The sequence below is a fragment of the Melopsittacus undulatus genome, chromosome 4, assembly GCF_012275295.1.
Source record: "Melopsittacus undulatus isolate bMelUnd1 chromosome 4, bMelUnd1.mat.Z, whole genome shotgun sequence".
Classification (NCBI taxonomy): domain Eukaryota; kingdom Metazoa; phylum Chordata; class Aves; order Psittaciformes; family Psittaculidae; genus Melopsittacus; species Melopsittacus undulatus.
In genome coordinates this window covers 112,305,639-112,325,322 of record NC_047530.1, presented here as the reverse complement: position 1 = coordinate 112,325,322, position 19,684 = coordinate 112,305,639, and the positions used below count along the sequence as shown (strand labels likewise).

Here is a 19,684-nt window from a genome sequence, read left to right as displayed (position 1 = left end):
TTCAGCAGAGCTAGCTCTGCACCAGCGCCAGAGGGAATTCATCACAGGTTTATTCTCATATTTGGAAGAAAACCCTATAACAACACTCCTTCCAAGTGTGAGGCTATGCAACATTCACTGGTTGGAGGGGTTGTTTGCTTGGGGGGTTGCTGCTTCTTTATTTCACAGGTCCCTTATCCAGGATGCTCATTAAGATTCCTGTCTTTGTGTGACACCCCAGTGAAAGGGCTGTGATTTTAAACAGAAACACCATAACACCATCCATGCCCCTCTGCTCCAGCCCCTGTCCCTGCTTCTGGATCCCACTGCAGGAGCTGAACCTAAACATCACAAACCATTCAGGACAGAGCAGCCCTCCGTGCATTTACGGGGCATAGCACAGTGGGGACCCCACTGCTGTGTCTTCAGGATATGGCCCTGCACAGGCTTCCAGGATAAAGCCATGCCTGTCAACCCTGAGCAGCAGGTAACACACCTGCAACCAAGACTTCCCCAGCTGCAAAATGCGTTGTGTCTGCAGGCTGCTGATCACTAAAGAAAGCAGGATGAGTTCCTTAAGAGGGTTTTGGGAACATCCCCTCCTGTGAAAGGCCAACAAGCCTCGGAACTGCTTCTGAACGTCCAGACCACCTCCTGCTCCCACACAGCCTGCCCTGGGAACACCGTGCTCCAGTTGGGCTGCGCAGGGAAGCACTGGCTGCTCCAGCCTCAGCTCACCCCATGCAGCAGAGCCCATGCCCCTGTTCCAGAGCAGCCCATCACAGAGAGAAACCAGAACCAAGCAGAGGTGAAGCAGAGCCCCATAGAGCACTGTGGGACCCCCCGAAGCACAGGAGCATCAGCCCCCTTTGTGCCTCTCCTCCCAGCATCACTGCATCCCACACAGCTCTGCGAGAGCCCCTCTCGTGCTGTGAGAGCAGCAGAAAGCCCACTCTCGAGGGCTGAGGAGGTGCTTTGCTTTCTGTCCTGTGGCTGCCAGAGGCTGCAAAACCTGCAGGGGAATCATAGAACAAACCAGGCTGGAGGAGCCCTTCAAGCTCACCCAGTCCAACCCTTACCCCAGCACTGCTCAGGCCACCCCTGCCCCATGGCACTGAAGCCTCATCTCCAGTGTGTGAACCCTTGCAGGGCCGGTGCCTGCAGCCCTGCCCTGGGCAGCCTGTTCCAATGCCTGAGCACCCTGTGGGGCAGGAATTGTTCCTCAGCTCCATCTAAACCTGCCCTGGTGCAGCTTGAGGCCGGTTCCTCTTGTCCCATCCCTTGTTCCTTGGGAGCAGAGTCCAGCCCCTCCTGGCTCCATCCTCCTGCAGGCACTTGGAGGGAGCAATCCGGCCCATCCAGATCCTTCTGCAGAGCCTTCCTATCTCCCAGAGCACCCAGCACAGGGCAGCTCTCCACAGCAGGAAAAAGGAGACACACAGCACCGGGACACAGTGTGGATCATGGATATCACTCAGACACACAGCACTGGGACACAGTGTGGATCATGGATATCACTCAGACACACAGCACTGGGACACAGTGTGGATCATGGATATCACTCAGACACACATCAGTCAGACTTGAGCTCAGGTGTGGCATTCTCCCTTGGCAGAGGGAAGGGTCTGAACCTGCCCCATTGCTGGAGGCAATGCTGGGCAGCCCCAGTGCGCTCGGCGAGCCCGATCCTGCTAAGCTCACCTCTGCCATGTGCTCCAGGCTCAGGAATCCCACCTCTGCTAGCACAGCAGGCAGGGAAACGGTGTGGGGAGGTCTGAAATACCAGCAGAAGCTTTGCTCTGCATCACGCCTATGCCAGATGAGTTACTGCGGATGGGGGCAGGTGGGCATCCTGCCTTCCCTTACAGGTGAGTGAACAGAACGTAGAATGGACAATAAATACTCCTTTTTTTGTTTGCTTTTTTACTATGGCAACATGTGAGTTCTCAACTCAGTTCTTTGGACTAAAGATGCTTCCAGTAACAAACTAATACTGTGAACACAGTAGTAGATAAACAGCTAAATGAAAGCCATGCAAGTGAAGCAGCTGTTCTGCTATCGCATCTCTTCCCTGTGCACCTTCACTGGTAACTTTGTTTGGGGTAAACACCACATTCATCAGCTGCCAGTGAACCCTGCAGATCCCTGCTTGTCACCTCAGTCACCTCAAGCTGGCTCCTGTGCTTCTGCCACATTCCCAGCTCTGAGGCAATCGGGAGCAGCACATTTATTTGCCACTGAAATGTCAACAGGAAAGCAAACAAAAACTGAATGAGAGCTGGACGCTGACTTGGACACTTCAGTTTTGCCACAGCAGTGAAGCACAGGACGGAACCTTCAGCAGATTTAGAGACATTCTGAAGCTGACACACAACGTGCATGTTTTTCCTCAAGTTTCTAGGAAAGCACACACATGTTCCAGCTTCTGGACCAAAATCCCTCTGCAAAGCATCTGGAAATGGCTTATGTCCACAACAGAAAAGCAGATAAGAAGGGAATGAGGATTTGCACAGAAAGATGAAGTGAGCAGTAGGCAGTCACCTTCTGCAAGTGCTGGAAAGCAACGGGCAGTGGCATCAGCAACTAAAATCAAGGGGAAAACCCCAACACGTGTAATGCCTGGCTGCATGGACTCCACAGAGCCTGGCTGGGGAAGGGAGCTCCAGCAAGGACGCCCCAATGTCCAAGGTGACTGCCCAGGACCATCTCCAGGCAGCTCCCAAACACCTCCACGTGTGGAGACCCCACCATGCCTCTGGAACCCATGCCAGTGCTCAGCCACCCTCTTCCTACGAAGATGCTTCCTTATGCACCTTTCTTGCACAGCAAACCTTTCATCTGATCAATACAGGCTTTCATCAACCAACACTGAACATTCACATACAAATGAAACCCCAATCAGTTTGGCAAAAGGGCCTTATTTTAAGCAAAACAAGCAAGCCTTGAACCAAAATTCCACCTGCAGAGTCGAGGATACATCCCTTCATGTGGCTTACACAGCTTCACTGATCCTGCCATGCAATGTATTTTTCACACACCCACTTTGGTAACATTATATTGTCTCTTATGGCCTACGAGAACAAGTAGATCCACATGGCATCAGCTCCTTTCCCATAAATTATATTCTAGATATTTGTTGAGATGAATAAAAGGTGCACAGAGGCCATAAATCACAATCCTTTCATATTCAGTGAGGATAGCTGAAGGGAAAAGGCTTTGCTTCCTTATTGCTAAAAACTGCTGTCCCACAAGACAAATGAGAACTGGCTCCATGCTCTCGCCAGCAGCCAAGCCTGGATCAGGTCTGTCCTCCGGCCCAGAACAACAACACTGCCAGGTCATGCAAACAAACTTTAGGAGAAGGTTTCTGGGTCCGGTCCAGTTCTCTGCAGTGAGTGGGCCGGTCCCATCACGCTGCTCCTCCAGCTCTTCATGTGCCTGGCAACAGCTGCAGCTAAAAATAAATCAAAGTTCCCCACTTCTCCTGCACTAAGAAGTGCCACAGGAATTCCAGAGCAACACTGGCCTGTTGCACAGCTGCTTTCACACAGCCTTCTGGAAGATGAGGTCAGGCACACAGAGATACTGCTGTTGTCGACAGGAATCTTCCTTGTGCACATCCGCTGCAAGGATGGTTCCAACCGCAGCTGCTGCCCAGCATCACCCAGGTCCTCACTGCCCCTTTAGGCCAAGAAAAGCAGCAGTCTGACCCTAAACAAACAAGAACCCTGAAGAAACTGCAGCACAGGGAATGCTGGCTCAAAGTCCCTAACGAACACAGCATCCCTAAGTGATTTTTGAGCTATTTCTTCTACTGTTTGGTTGACACGTAAACAAACTCCACCAAAGAGGGTTCAGCACACATTTCTGAGAGGTTCCTACGGGAAAACTACTTTTGCTTTTCCCACTGGGATTGGTAAAGCCTCCAAAATTAGAGGCTTTGCCACACCAGGAAAAAATAAACACAAAAGGCCTTAAAAACAAGCTCCCACATGACCACTGAAAGGGCTTTAAGGCAGGAATTCAGCATCATGTCTCGCTCACAAAGCCGGCCTGCCGCTCACCCGTCATCTGCTGCGCTAACAGCAGGGTACGCAGCCGCTCCCGAGAGCCCATCCATTCATAGGCAGGGGTTGCTAATACATTCACAGGCAATAAAAAATAAATCTCTTTTCAAGAATGCAATGGAAAATGAGGCGAGAACAAGTAGAGGCAGCTCCACCTCATGCACAGGACAACAAACAAGTTTTGGATACCGCACGTTCCCATGGTATTTAATGCCTGTGATCGGCCGCTCCTCTGCTCTGTGCTAGCGCAGCCTTTAAATGAGAGCAGAACTTTCTAGAGAGAAGTGACCTTACTTAATGCCCTGTAACCAGTCCTTGCAAGCCTGACCAAAATGCAGACTGAGACAGAGCACTTTCCCCTGCTTCTGCTTACTCCTCTAAGTAAAGATAGACTTTCAAAGTCTGCCTAATAGTCTTGTCATTCATTGAGCTTGCATAAGCCAAAGGCACCTCTCACTAGGCAGAAGGTGCACATAAATTGTACTAACAAAGCCTTTGTTCAGCAGGAACGTCTCCAGTAATAAAATGCGGTGCATGCCCAAACAAGCCGCACTGAAGTCAGTACATGGCGCTTCTCTGCCTTCCTTAAATCAAAGGGGAAAGAATGAGCCATCACCCTGGTCTCACCCATGGCCACATTGTCTGGTTACCCCAGGAGATCTCTGTTCAGCATGGACACAGAGCAGGATCATGAAGACAGCTCTGGATAAGGAGCTACCCTCAGCTGCCTGCACACCACCACTGCTGTCCAGCTCATCTCCAGCTCCATAACCACCATAGCACCCTTCACAAACCCTCTGAGAACTGGGACACCACATCCAGAGCCTGTCACAAGCACAGGAATACGTTTGGTGGCAGTTTGAGCTGCAACTGCCTGGGGGAACTGGTGCCTCCCACCCAGGGCTGTGCAGGATGCCTGCAGCTGAAGCAAACCGAGCCCTGATTTCCATAGCTTAGACCATCCTTCCTCCCGATGACATCCGGACACCTTTTTGCCTCAAAGCGGTTATTCTTTCTCCAGGTTGTTTTGAGGGATGGGCAGTTGCTGCACCACTTCTCTACAACACAGGCACATGGTGCCTCTTTGAACTGGGTCTGCAGCGGTCTGCAGCCGTGAGTTCTGTGTTCTGCCGGTTCCAAATCTGTGCTTCATTTAACACCACGTATTTTGTGTTGCAAAGAAAACCCCCAACCAACCTCATTCCAGTGCCATTTGGTACCTTTTACTCCTACATCCCTGAAAAGAAAACCACACAGCTTCAGAGAGTACATCTGCACACCATGACAAATTAACGGGTCTGAATCCTGGCTCTCTGCAGACTGACCAAACGTGCTGCTACAGCACTTATGGAGCTGGGGATGAACAGCACACAGCTGACAGGCTCTGAAAACAGTAACTCACAGGTCTTTTTTTAGGCTCTTTACAAACAGGTTCCCACTGAGGTCTCCCACATCTCAGCTGAGCACCCTGCCTGGTTCTGCAGGGAAGGAAAGCCCTGGGTGATGCCACACAGTGCTCCCTACTCACACGATGCTCCCTCTCTGCTGCATCCCCAGCCACCCTCAGATACTGTCTCCTGACTGACACCAGGCTGTGGCCACCCTCCTGCCTAGGGCTATCATAGAATCACACTGGTTTGTGTTCCAAGGACCTCAAAGCTCATCCAGTTCCAACCCCCTGCCACAGGCAGGGCCATTTAACAACTATCTGACAAGGAATACAGGTGGGATGGCTTTTCATTGGTGTGGGGAAAGGTGCAAGAAGAGATCAGAAGATGTTTTCGTTAGGACAAACCAAAGCCCAATGTGAAAATCCTTCCAGCCACAAACCACAATGTGAAATGAAAGCTTTTCCCATTGCAGCTCTGCATTTCTTGCTGCATCTGCCAGTTGTCAGTGCCACCTTGAACCACGAGCACGTCGGGATTAAGCTGAGCTGAAGTTTGGTAAATATCTTGGTATCAGTAACAATCACACCACCTAACAGCTGGCCTGTAAGCTCCCTGTACCATGAGAGAAAGCCTGTGGTGTTTTCACTGGGGTTTGAATTACTTCTCTTAGCTTTAATTTTCTGCTTTCAAGTATATTAGTGGGTAAAGCTGGCTGACTCATGAGGAGTGGTGCTTAACAACCTGAAGACATTAATGAAAACAATCAATTATATCTGACTTCGAAGTGTCATCTAAAAGCAATGATCCCTGTCAATAAATCTTGAATCTCTAACTATGTATTAAAAATAAAAGTGATCAAGTATCACATTTACACAAAAAAATCTGAATAGTAAAACCAACTCAGAGAGTCAAGTAACTACTGTGCAGCCGTGGAAAAAAGGCAGTAAAAGAAACATTTCACTTTTAATACTCCCTCTTGCCCAGTCTGACAATTACTGTGCTTAATCTGACCTTTTCCACAATACAAAGTAACATACTACCCTGGACTTTTCATCAGAGGAAGACTCCTTGCCGCTTCAGTATCACAAGATGCAAGAAGGAGGTTAAATCACTACACAGGCCATCCAAGCAGTCACCAAAGGCAGGAAGTCTTGCTTTTCTGTGACCACTTCCTATTCTCTACCAAGAGAGTGGAAAAAGGTGGTTAGAAAATAGTGAATGAAGTATTAGATCACGCATATGCTGACAACTTCCACGTACTAACAGCGTACAACGGGTTGCAGTCAGACCTGCCTTCTTCCTTTTTTTTCCCCAAAGGAAGGTAAGAGTTTAGGGGCAGAGGTACAAGGTAAAGCTACAACCAAAGCAGCTGGTGGAAAGGAGACAACTCCCAGAGCATGTGCTTAAAGCCACCCTGTCCTCCATGGTAGCTCAATCACTTGGTTCCTCCTTCTCACAGGGATGCCAGGGAATGGTGTGTTGATTTACCCTGGTGAAGAAACTCCAAGTTTAAGCTCCTGGAATTGCCTCTTTGACAAAGCACAAGATGCTTGTTGCATCCAAGGCAGCACAAAGACATTCTGAAGCCCAAGATAAAGCTCCATGTGGAACAGTTCTGCAACACCAAGGGAGCTTGTTCATAGGAAGCACTGAAGTTGCCCTGATTCTTCATGCATAAATAAATCACATCCCTCTCAAAGGCACCCATCCCATCCCTGCTGAAGATGAACAGCTCCTGCTTCAGGGGTCAACAACGGCTGCATCCAGGGTAACCAAACTTGCCTTCTCAATGGCTTTTGAAGCACACAGAGGACTGCAAGCCAAAGCATTGCTTTCCTCGATGCTATCCTCACTTTACACAACAGGTGGGGAATGACGGGAGAGCTTCGAGAAGGAGGCAAGTATAGACAGTACAAGAAAAGGAAAGAAAGCATTTGAGATACAGGAAATACACTTGCAGGGGCAGAAGGCAGCCTGATGAAATAAATGATGGGAAAAAAGGAGAAAAGTAGTGAACATCACAGAGTTTCAGGAACATGATGAAATCAGAGGGCTCGGCTGCTATTCTGTGTGTAACTCCCTTTGAAGTCAAACTCTGCGGTAAGAAAATTTATTGTGAGACCTTTGAAAGAGCAACAAAACCTTTAAGATTTGACCCTTGTGAAAGTGCTTGTCCAAGCTAATAAACCCACAGATTCACACGTAAAGCATTCCTTCTGTGGTATCCTGCTCCTATTGCATAACATTCAAATGCTTTGGGAATTAAATCCTCCTAAAGCATCACACTGATACACTGGTGATTTGTGGAAACCCAGCAAGTTACAAAACACTCACTCCTGCCATAAACCCAAATGAACAGAAAGCACTAACTATACACTGCACTTTGCCACTATTACTTCGTCATGTAAACATGTGCTCTTGCTGTTAATGATAACAATCAAAAGGAGAGGAAAGATGGTCTCCCACATCATCTCCCCAGTTCCTTGATTAAGGGAGCCCAAGCACTGTACGAGCTCCTAATTCAAACTCTTTTGCTCTGAGAAACGTGAAAATTACTGCTAAAAAAAAAAAAAACTGGTATTTTTTTATTACAGAGGAAAATTATTTTTTTAAGCCTACAACTGCATCTAAGAGGAAAAATCCAACCCTGTGCAGAGCCCCCTCCATCACTGCTCCAGGCTTCAGCAAGGTACAAGAGAGTGAATGCACAGTAACACATCACTGCTTTATTGCACGGGGAATGGCTTGAACCTGCCAGAACAGGGGAGACTGAGCTGAGCTCTGAGGCAGAAGCTGTTCCCTGTGAGGGTGCTGAGGCGCTGGCACAGGGTGCCCAGAGAAGCTGTGGCTGCCCCATCCCTGGCAGTGCTCAAGGCCAAGGTGGACACAGGGGCTTGGAGCAGCTGCTCCAGTGGAAGGGGTCCCTGCCCGTGGCAGGGTTTGGAGCTGGAGGAGCTTTGAGCTCCTTCCCAACTCAGACCACGCTGGGATTCTATCACTCTATGACTGCTTTGGGTCTTGATCCTCATTTATGCTGAGAAGGGGAATTGGCTCTGCCACCCACTCTCAGATGTCACCTTAGGGGCTGAGAGCAAAGGGCTGGCTGGGAGCAGGACCCGTGCAGTCACCGTACAAAGCCCATGGGGGAAGCACCCCTGGATCCCAGCACCAGGCACATGGATGCTGCAAGTGGTTGTGCTGGTTATAAACAGCCCCACCAGCACACGCTGGTGTACTGTCTGTACCTCAGGCCCAGGGTCCCAAGAGCTGAATTACCCGAGAAGCTGACACCTAGCAACCTATAAATCAGGTCAAGTATTACAACTTCTTCAAGGCAGAAAGACTTAAGACAGCCTCTATCAAAACCAAATGCTTGCGAGCACATTGCTTGTACCATGCATATTTGACACCATCACCTACCTAAAGGCTAAATGAAGAAAGTACAAAGAATGGGTACAGTCCTTCCCCAGCTATCCTGCAGGTTTTTGGCAGAGTATCAGCTGCAGGTTATCTTGTGTACCTGGGAAAAGCACCCTAGTAACAGAGGCCAGCACAGTACTACAGCCAGTGTAACTCCATTGTAGCACCTGAGGTGCCCATGCATGTCTCCAGGCTCATCTCCAGCCACAGAAGTAAAGGGAGCAAAAGGTAGTGAAGGCATTTCAAACCAAAACCCCTTTTCATAGCAGCAGACTCAGAACTACAAATGAAGCAATGGCAACTCAGGGCCAGACACCATCCTGGTGGGCTACCACTCAGCTCTGCTGCACATCTGCCCCAACAGCTGTATCCTGCTGGTAATGTGTCACTATCAGTTTCATTCTGAAGACACAACAGATGCCTTAATTACTACAAATATTGTTGTTTCAAATGCACAGGCACTGCCCAGGGTAACAAAGCACCTTCCTCCTTCCATCCTCACTTCCTTGTAACTTAAGTTTTGGGCAGTACCAGATTTTGGTCTACATCTAAACTTCATCTCCTGCAGAGGTGGTTTAGGAGTGAGTGAAAGAAAAGTCTCCTAAAACACAGCCTAAGCATGAGTAGAGCTGGAACTGTGAGGAAAATGTTGATTTGAGAGCCTGCCATAGAAAACCAAACAAACAGAAGGCAGCAACAATGTTACCCATGGCACTGGCACAACAAAGAACTAAAATGAGAAATAAGATGAAACAAAAATACCCAGAAAACTGAAAGTGAGGAGTGCAGAAGCAGAGAGGGAGAAAACAGAGATTACTTATTTTTAGGGTTCCCATAATAGAGAACACTGAAAATAGATTCTTCCTTGGCCTTCTACGTTACCACTCGAGTATCACAGAATCCCAGGCTGATTTGGGCTGGAAGGGACCTCAAAGCTCCTCCAGCCCCAACCCCTGCCACGGGCAGGGACCCCTTCCACTGGAGCAGCTGCTCCAAGCCCCTGTGTCCAACCTGGCCTTGAGCACTGCCAGGGATGGGGCAGCCACAGCTTCTCTGGGCACCCTGTGCCAGCGCCTCAGCACCCTCACAGGGAACAGCTTCTGCCTCAGAGCTCAGCTCAGTCTCCCCTGTTCTGGCAGGTTCAAGCCATTCCCCTTGGCCTGTCCCTACATCCCTTGTCCCAAGCCCCTCTCCAGCTTTCCTGCAGCTCCTTTAGGCACTGGAGCTGCTCTCAGGTCTCCCCTTCAGGAGCCTTCTCTTGCCCAGGCTGAAAGCACACCAGGATGTATTCCTAAAATGGAATTCCTAAGTTAGGAGCTCACAGTTCCACACATCACACAATACAGGGCGATGAACAGCCCGAGCTGAGCCCCACTGCCTCAGCCAGAGATATTCCCTGTGCACTCAAATACATCATAGAAACACAGCTTTCAGCTGAGCACATTTGTTTGGTTTTCTCTTCCAATCCAGATAACAGCAACAGGGCCGGACAGGAAAGATGGAATAAGTGTTTCCTAGCAGTGAAATAATGTATTTTTTTTAAGTCACAATGAGTCAAACATTATCTTTCACTCAACCCAGCAGCTATGATTCGAAGGAGAGAGAGTGCCTTCACTTGCAACATCGTCTTAGTACTCATTTTGAAATCAAACCTGAATTAGTCTGTTTTCCACCCTTCCACATTTGAAATATTCCACAAAACTCAAATAACTGGGGGGGGGGAAGAACAGAAACATAAAAAGACCCAAAAGAACAACAAACCCAAAGCCAAGAGCCCCTCATTGTTATCACCCAATACCAGCCAAATCCACAGATATCTAGTATCAATATACAACTACACCCACTGCTTCAGGATCGGAAAATTAAGATCAGGGTGATAAAAAGACATGCACACTGTGGTCACCACCCATTAGAACAGCAGGCTGCTTTTAAAAGTTGTTATGGGAAGTACTTCCACTTCTAATTCAACTGATAGGCTTCAGCTCTAAACAGAGGTGAAGGATGCTCCGGAATACTCGGAATTAAAGCAATCAGCATACTTATAGTACAACTACAACCAGGGCTTGGAATGAGATGTTTCACCCCTGCCCTTGGTGTGCAACATCCGAGAGACTCTCACCAGATGTTGGGTGGGTTAAAGCCACTTGGGCACATGAAAGCTGCCCATCCTGGTGCTGGCACAAGCAGGCATTTTGTACAGTCAGAGAACATACAGTTAGGCCAGGAATGCTGTCAGTCACTTACAGGTCTTGAGGATCAGCACTTCAGCACCACCACACTCATTCCCTAACCTACTTTCTCCCTTCCTTTTTGAAACTAACAAAATTACATGTTCTGTTTAGATTTTCCCTTTCTTGTCATCATTATGCTTCTATGTTGGCCTAAGCTTGTCGTGAGGATTCAAGAACTGCCTCAGCCTCCCACTACGGAAGAGCTACATGCATTCAGCAGGTTGAAGACAGAAGGAAACGTTCTCAGAAGTATGTACCTGACTTCAGCTCTCCTATTCCAATTTCAAAGGGAACTGCAACAAATGAACCTGACTTCAGCTCAAGCAGAAGTGTCAGAACTTGTATGGCCAAGTCTGATGGGCACATTGGAAACCTTTACCCTACAGATTCAAACACCCTGAAGGTTTAAATACCATGGATTATAAACATCACCTGAACTGACAGAGAGTGAGACAGTTTTCAAGTGTGGCACTCAGGTGTTCCTCAGCATGTGTGACTGCACTCAGCTGAACATGCAGCAGCACTGAGACAACGACAGAAAGTAAACTGCAGGGATCCCCATCTGCCTTCAGCCAGCAGACACAAAGCTCCCTTGCTGCACTGGCAATGAAGGGAACGTTCTCCACCCCACGCAGTGCCGAGATCATTCCTGAGCCCCAGGCTGTCCCCCAAGGAGTTTTCCATGGGTCTGTTTTAGGCATTTCCCTGCCCATGTCAGCACAACCCACACACAGCCCCAGGGAGGACGAGCTCCATAGGCCCCAATGTCAGCTGCTCACACCCCACTCCCAGGGGAAAAACCAGACACTGTTGGAAAACCAAACAGCACTAAACCGTTCCCTCATTGGAGAGAAAGAAGAGGATGCAGCGACAGAAATAAAGGACAGCATATTAAAGTCATTAAAATCCTGTGCAGTAACAGCAGTGCAGTGCCAGACAGATTGGTTTTGGGGCTGCTACTGTGGTCAGCTCCTGGAAAGGTAAATGTGAGGTTTTAAATGTGAAATTCCATCAGTGCAGACAAAGGAAACACAGAGAGCAAGGGACGAGTGGAGGGGGAGAAACAGGGAGAGGCTGGTGGTTCAGAATGCGTTGGGTTGGAAAGAACCTTTACATTGCATCCAGTCCAACACCCTGCCATGGACAGGGCACCAGAGGTGAAAAAAAGAGAGACGCACCCACAGGTAACCCGAATCCCATCTTCTGCTGTTAGCAGGAGTACGCGGCAATAAAAAACAGGAAATGTTTATGCAGCAAGAATGCTTAAGTAAACAGAAATGTACCCAAAACCAAAATCACAGTATCCATATTCATGAGCTGCACGTGCTCGTGGAACTTTGAGGAGTATTTGTGGATCTGATACCGCATTAACATTTTTAATGAAGCAGCAAAAGTACTCAAGGAACGGAGCAGTGCCAGCACAGCCCCTCTCCACCGTACACATGTTTATTCATGAGCTCCCAGGTCAGCACTGCAGCAGGTTACTAGTGGCTGTGGATGGCTGGCAGGAGCCAACCAGCCTGTTATCAGAACTTGCTTCTGGCACTCAGAGGGGGAAGAAAGCTATTTTCTGCTCTTTGCAGAAGTGCCGCCAGGTCAGCACCAGCAGGGATCTAGGAAAGGCTACACCACCCAGGCTTACTGCCCACCAAAGGGGTTTTAAGTCATTCTTCTCTAAAACACTGGTCTCCAAGACAGATCATCTGCACGTACAGCACATGCCAGCCAAGTAAACAGAGCCCGTACAGAGCACTGAAGTGCAAAGCGTGCTGCTGACACACAGTAATGTTCAGGCTGCTTTAAACACGTCAGAGAAAGATCCATCACAGAGCCAAGGCGTGAGGTTTGCTGGTGGGGTGAGAGGGAGTCGGGGACAGCCCTGGAGGGACCAGGCAGCTCCTGCAGCAGCATCCCCATCCCCAGAGCCTCCAGCCTCATCCAGTCCCGAGCTGCCAACAGTGACAAATCCCAGAGGGATGCTGGCCACAGTGGATCAATCCCTGGAGCAAGGGAAGGTGGGACTGCTTTAGTGTGGTACACCCTGACCTGACCATCCTGTCCTCTTGGGGCACACTGAGAAAATGCATACCCTTACCCTACCTTGACCAGTGAAACTTGACTAAAGGTGGGGTGTTTACTTGAAGTATGTATCTCCAACTGAAATTTGAAATCAGAAATGGAAAATACATTAAAGGAACTGGAAATGGTTTCCCAGCGCAGCTCAGGTGAAGTCTATCAAAGCAGGAGTTCTTGTTCATAACTGAAATCACATCAGGTCACAGCACGGAAACTTATTCCTCAGCTGAAGAGGAAGGGCCCCACCAACAGAAACAGCTGCTGACAGCTCCAACACATAACTCAAAAGCAAAGTCACAGACCGAGCTAACACCATCTTTACTGTGCCTGAACAGCACCAGTACTGCTCCAGAAACTGACCTGGCTGCCACCAGCCCTGACTCCAGGAGCACCAAACCAAAGGGGAAATCGGGGATGCTCAGAGCAGCCCCTCCACTCCCCAGCCGGCAGCGAAGCACACCCGAAAAGCAAGCCCCGTTTTGCTACAGAAAGATACATTTTATGCTACAGAAAGCTACATTTTATGCTACAGAAAGATACATTTTATGCTACAGAAAGATACATTTTTTGCTACAGAAAGATACATTTTGAATGGCAAGGGAGTCATTCGCTAGAGCAGAAGCGTTCCCCTCTCTGGTCACGCTGAACGCCCAACAACAAACACGCTCCAGGAATGCCAGCGAGTCACCAACCCCAACCAGCAGCAGCCAGGAAGCTGTCTGCTCTGACAGCTCCGGTTTCGTCAGTGACAGGGCTCCAAAGTGGCTGCTTTGGGCACTCTCCGAGGGAGGAGCAGGCAGGAGAGCAGCCTGAACCGCAGCCACGGACACAGCGGGCTCTGCTCAGAGAGGGAACCGCCTTTAGGCTCGAGCGACGGTAACGGGAGCACACAGCAGCGATGAGCTGACCCAGTCCTACCACCACCACCCCCCGCAGCTTTACTCAGAGGCACTGGACAAACCCACCACCATTACCAGGGAAATTATTACAAGCGTTTGCTCAGCGTTCGCTTCATAGAAACAGACATTTCACGTGTACAAGCACTGCGGTGATCATCTGTCAGAGTTTACCAAACTTGGTGAAACGACAAACTGCATCCCCCGGGCGCACACCCATCAGTCAGAACGTGTGCTTCAGACCGGCCTGCAGCAGCCACAGCAAACCCTGAGCAGGACAACGGCCGGTCTGCCGCAGGGTGCCTGCAGATGTGCTCCCAGCGGGTCCCGACACACACGGCAGCAGCTCCCCGCTGGACGTGTGAACCCCATTAAACCCTCCCTGCAAGCTCGGCTCCGGAGAGCTCCGCGGTGCCAGCCCGGGGCTCCCGGAGCCCGACCGCTGCTCCAGGTGTCCGTCCGGATCTGTGTTAACTCACACGCACAAGCGTTCTCCCTGCGCCAGCACCAACTGTTGCACCCGCCGTGCCTACAGACCACAAACATCCCAAACGCTTCTCCCACCATCCTACAGCACTAAGCACAAATTACACCGGGTTTTCACACCACAGCGCACCGAGCCCCGCGGGGCACAGCCCAGCCCGGCAGCAGCGGGAGCAGAGACCTCAGCAGGACCGGCCCCGCTCCTCCTGCACCGGGCGCCTCGGGGCCCAGCCCACGGCACGACCGAACCCGAGCAGTGACACGGGAAGGCTCTGTCGCGACACAGGCGCTCCGGGAGGATCTCACCCCCGGCGCCTCACTCGGGGCTCCGGCAGCGGCGGAGCGATCCCCTCCCCGGCACACACCGTTCGGCTGCCGTGACCCCCCCTGGCAGCACCTGAGGGCAGCCGGACCGGGACGGGGCGCAGCGGGCGCCGGGAGCGGCGCTGCCCGCAGAGCCCCCGCTCACCGCCCCCCCCGCGGTCCCGTTCCCCGCGCGCGGCCGCGGTACTTACGTCGTCGAAGAGAGACCCGACGTTGGCGGTGACGAGGAGCACCCCGGCGGCGGCCGCGGGCCCCTTCCCCGCCATGGCGCCGGCGGCGGGCGGGCGGAAGCGCTGCGGGGGGCGGGCGCGGGGCGCTGCGGAGAGCGGGGCGCCGGGGCCGGGCCCGCCCCGTCAGCGGCACCGCACCCGGCGGGGGCAGCCCGCGGGCACCGGCGCCGGGCGCTCAGCGCTGCCCCGCCGCGCTGCTGCCGGGGCCGCGGCGCATGGCAGGGCGGGCACCGAGCACCGCGCCGAGGCTGCTGCCGGCGGGCGGGCCGCGGCTCTGCGCCCGCGACGTCACTGCGGCCCCGCGCGCCTCTTAAAAGGGCAACGCCGCGCTCGGGGAGCCCCGCGGGAGCCGCCGGAGAGGAACGGGCGGGGCGGGGCCGCGGAGCCGGACACGCGGCCCCCTCCCGGCCCTGCCCGCGGACACCGGGGCCCGCACCGGCAGCCCCGGAGCGGCAGCGCACACCGAGCGGAGCCCGCCCGCGGTCGGTGCCGGGGCTCTGCGCATCGGAGGCACCGGGCAGCGGCGGGAGCCCCGTGTCACAGCGCGACCACAAGTGGGCTTGGGAGAAACACTGACCCCGAGCGGCAAACTCGGGCTTGGGGTGCTGGGTGAGGAGAAGCCCCCCATGTTCTGGCTTCAGTGAGCGCTTGAGCCCAGAACCCCCCCGTGTGCTGGGCTGCACCCCCAGAGCGTGAGCAGCAGCTCAGGGAGGGGATCCTGCCCCTCTGCTGTGCTCTGGGAGACCTCCCCTGCAGCCCTGATCCAGCTCTGGGGCAGCAGCACAAGAGGGACCTGGAGCTGTTGGAGCGAGGCCAGAGGAGGCCATGGAGCTGCTGCGAGGGCTGGAGCAGCTCTGCTCTGGAGCCAGGCTGAGAGAGCTGGGCTGGGGCAGCCTGGACAAGAGAAGGCTCCTGAAGGGAAGACCTTAGAGCAGCTCCAGTGCCTAAAGGGGCTGCAGGGAAACTGGAGAGGGGCTTGGGACAAGGGATGTAGGGACAGGCCAAGGGGAATGGCTTGAACCTGCCAGAACAGGGGAGACTGAGCTGAGCTCTGAGGCAGAAGCTGTTCCCTGTGAGGGTGCTGAGGCGCTGGCACAGGGTGCCCAGAGAAGCTGTGGCTGCCCCATCCCTGGCAGTGCTCAAGGCCAGGTTGGACACAGGGGCTTGGAGCAGCTGCTCCAGTGGAAGAGGTCCCTGCCTGTGGCAGGGGTTGGAGCTGGAGGAGCTTTGAGTTCCCTTCCAGCACAAACCAGGCTGGGATTCTGGGATTCAATGAGAAAAGAAAACCAAAATTATTCTCAGCATTCAACAGCAAAAAAACCCACCTGCCAAGTGCTGCTGACCCAGGGAAGCACGGACTTACCATCCTATGGTGCTGCACAGCACACTGTAGCAGTGCATTACCTCTGCAGATAGACATGGGTCAATGAGCAGGTCAGCACCTGCAGGAGGAGGCAGCCACATCCAGTGATGCTGAACTTGGTGAGCCCATCCCATGTAGTCTCTTTGTGGCACATTTGCTGGTGCAGGGGTACAAGGGGAGCGACAGAAGCTCTGCTCAGTTGTGAGCGCTGCCCTTCTGTATTAGAAAGAACAAATTAAATATACAATTAAATAAAACCCAAGTTGAAACTGTGGAATTCTGCCTTCTATGTGGGATATGTGCTGAGCTCTGGTGGGCTGTGGCACACAGGCATGTGCGGTGTGGGATGTGCTCGTGCCCAGAGACACTTTATGCTGCTGGACTCCTCTGGACAATTTCTTCTACAGATCTATGCAACTCCCAACACAGTGGTTGCACCAAGTTGCACTGTAGGCACTGTGATCCTACCAGGATGCAGCCATCAGAGATACCAGAAATGAGCTGGTCACAGACACCGTCCTGATATATCCTCACATGTTCACACACAAGAAAAGGAAAACAAGGGGCAGGAGGAGCCGTTGGTGCTCTGTTTTTGGCACAGTCTCACAAACTGCAGCCCCCAGCGATTACATGGAAGTCAGTGTGGGCTGGAGGAAGCTGTGTCACATCACACACACCTGGAAAGGGATCTCAAGCCATGTGGCATCCAGGTGGAAAGTTTGGCAGTGTGCAGGAGCAGGGAACTACAATAAGAAGTGGCTGCAGATCACAGGTTACTTGTAAAGAACCTGGGTGACAATCGCCATGCTGCAACCCAGAGGTGCCCGGTCAGTTTCTTCAGCAGAGGAAGTACTACAGCATGAACATGTCACAACTGCACTGAATAAATTGATGCCTGACCAATAACTGAGCTGCTGCATGCAAATCTTGTGCCTTCTTCAAGGAGAGGAGTGGGTCAAACATGAGAGCACAGGAACATGAAATACAGCATCGTCTACACAGTGTTTCCAAAGGGATTCCTGGGAGCTGACTCGCCCAGCAGTGTAGTCTGAGTATTTTCAGTCTTGGCGCCTGTCTTGAGTGTTAAGTTTGAGCAAAAGGGCTCAAGAATCAGGTTGGTTTGCACTAAGTAGCTTTGCCACAATGAGGGAAAAGAAGGTCTTGAGGCTGAATATTAGCAATAAACCTGAGGGTCAGGGAAGTGCCCAGCATCACCAGACCCATGAATTTCCATTACACAGTGTGGATAACAACATCACTACTTGAATAGATGCCACAGAAAAGTGGCCTTTTGGGTTTGGGCTATTGCTTTTTTGACCAATATTTTCAGATCTTTTCTCACTGAAATAAAGCAGAAGTGAGATAACAGAGTTGTGTGACATTATTGACTGGCAGGTTCATAGAAATGTGGTTGAAATTGGCCCAGAGGAGGGATGTGTGATATCCCAGAAAGGTGCAGACCAACACAGGCACCATGTGCAGTCAGGGGGGACACCACAGGCTCTTGGCAAGGCTGCTGGTGGGAAGGCAGCAAACGGGGAGCAGGGCTGGGCACGCACCAGGAGTCCCAGTGATCCTCCCCTCATAGCTTCCCAGAGCCACTGGCTGGGCCTGCGGATAAGGTGGGGCTGGAGAGCTTCAGTTCGGTAGGGGTTGGAGATGGATGTTCCTGTTGTGGAGTTTGCTACCCGTGGAAGTCTGTTTGGAAGCAAATTCATCTCTTTCAGCTGAAAAGCAGCATGAACCCTGCCCCGGCAGCTCCCCGGGCAGCAGAGCTGAGCATTAACAGGAAACACATTTCCAGTCTGTTTTCAGACAACAAGCACCACATTTGGTGTTTTTCTGCTCTGGTCCTGTCCTGCAGCCCCCAGCATGGGCATGTGAGGCCACCGCGCTGTCAGCACCATGAATGCTCCCTTTTCTGCCCTGCGCTTCCCAGGGCTCGGCCTCATGAGGTCATCCTCTGCCTCATCCCGTAGGCTCAGCTGTGGCTCTTGCTACCACAGGACAGCCCACGCTGTGTCCGTCGCTGCAGCCCAGCCCATTGTCAGGCAGGGACATGGTCTTACTGGGCAGTGTTCATTGGTCTGGGTCAGACTCGGTTTTGGCTGGGTACTTCGAGCACTGGCAGTGGGACATGGGCACATTCAACCTGAACAGTAAAGCAGTGCTTACCTGAATTGTTCACAACTATGATTTCCTCAGAATCACAGGATGGTTTGTGTTGAAGGGACCTCAAAGCTCCTCCAGCTCCAACCCCTGCCATGGGCAGGGACCCCTTCCACTGGAGCAGCTGCTCCAAGCCCCTGTGTCCAACCTGGCCTTGAGCACTGCCAGGGATGGGGCAGCCACAGCTTCTCTGGGCACCCTGTGCCAGCGCCTCAGCACCCTCACAGGGAACAGCTTCTTCTTTATCTCCAGCCTGAACTTCCCCTGTTCCAGTCTGAACCCATCACCTCTTGTGCTATCACTGCAGTCCCTAATAAAGAGTCCCTCTCCAGAATCTTTGTAGTCTCCCTTTGACAGGATTTGTGAGGTATCAATTACACCATGCTTGGAGAGGAGGCTGTGGTTAGGAAATCTGCTGAGTCTCCATCCTGAACAAGGTAACACATAAGTGGTGCAGGGAATTCATGTTTTTAAAACAGATGTTGCCAGTTACTGGTACCATGTCGCTGTGTCCATATGGTGGGAGATCTTGTTCCCTGCACATACTCCCAGGACACAAGGAGCTTCCTTTGGGTGCAGCAGTGAGGGGCCAGAAGAGGGAGAAAGGGGTTCCCTGGCTGTGGGCAGGAAGCACTCACATACCCATTGTGCAAGTCCTCTCTAATCACATCTGGCTTGCTTTCATCACTGCCCTTACAGCTTCATTAGCTGGCTTATGCTTTCATTAGAAGGGTCTTTATGAAGAGGTTTTTATACTGGCAGGTGAAACAACAAAACCCCAAATGCTACCAGATTAAAACCCTTAAATGCAATGCAGCATTTTGCTGCCTGATTAAATGGACCACTCTGTACTTCCCAGACTGCACAGCACAGCTCACAGGAAATGGTCTCAGGGTTTTCCAGTCCACACTTTGAAGGGAGGAAGGGTCACACAAGTGGCTGCTCCCTAAATTCGTTTTGTTCCTGCAACCACTGGACCCAGATGTGGAAAAGCCCAACTCTGGTGTGTCTGATCAGCCTACAGGCTGCTCCTCTCAGACCACAGAGTTATGGGA

At 51.8% G+C, this 19,684-nt stretch overlaps 1 protein-coding gene across 1 annotated transcript in view; it reads right to left on the bottom strand.

The window, feature by feature from the left end:
• The window catches only part of INPP5A (inositol polyphosphate-5-phosphatase A), a 200,911-nt gene extending 185,756 nt beyond the window's left edge, over nucleotides 1-15,155 (bottom strand). Inside the window, exon 1 of the mRNA XM_034062409.1 lies at nucleotides 15,059-15,155. Coding sequence (XP_033918300.1) covers nucleotides 15,059-15,133 — 75 coding nt within the window. The 5' untranslated portion in view covers nucleotides 15,134-15,155. The remainder of the gene's footprint in view (nucleotides 1-15,058) is intronic.
• Between the last annotated feature and the right edge of the window lie 4,529 nt (nucleotides 15,156-19,684).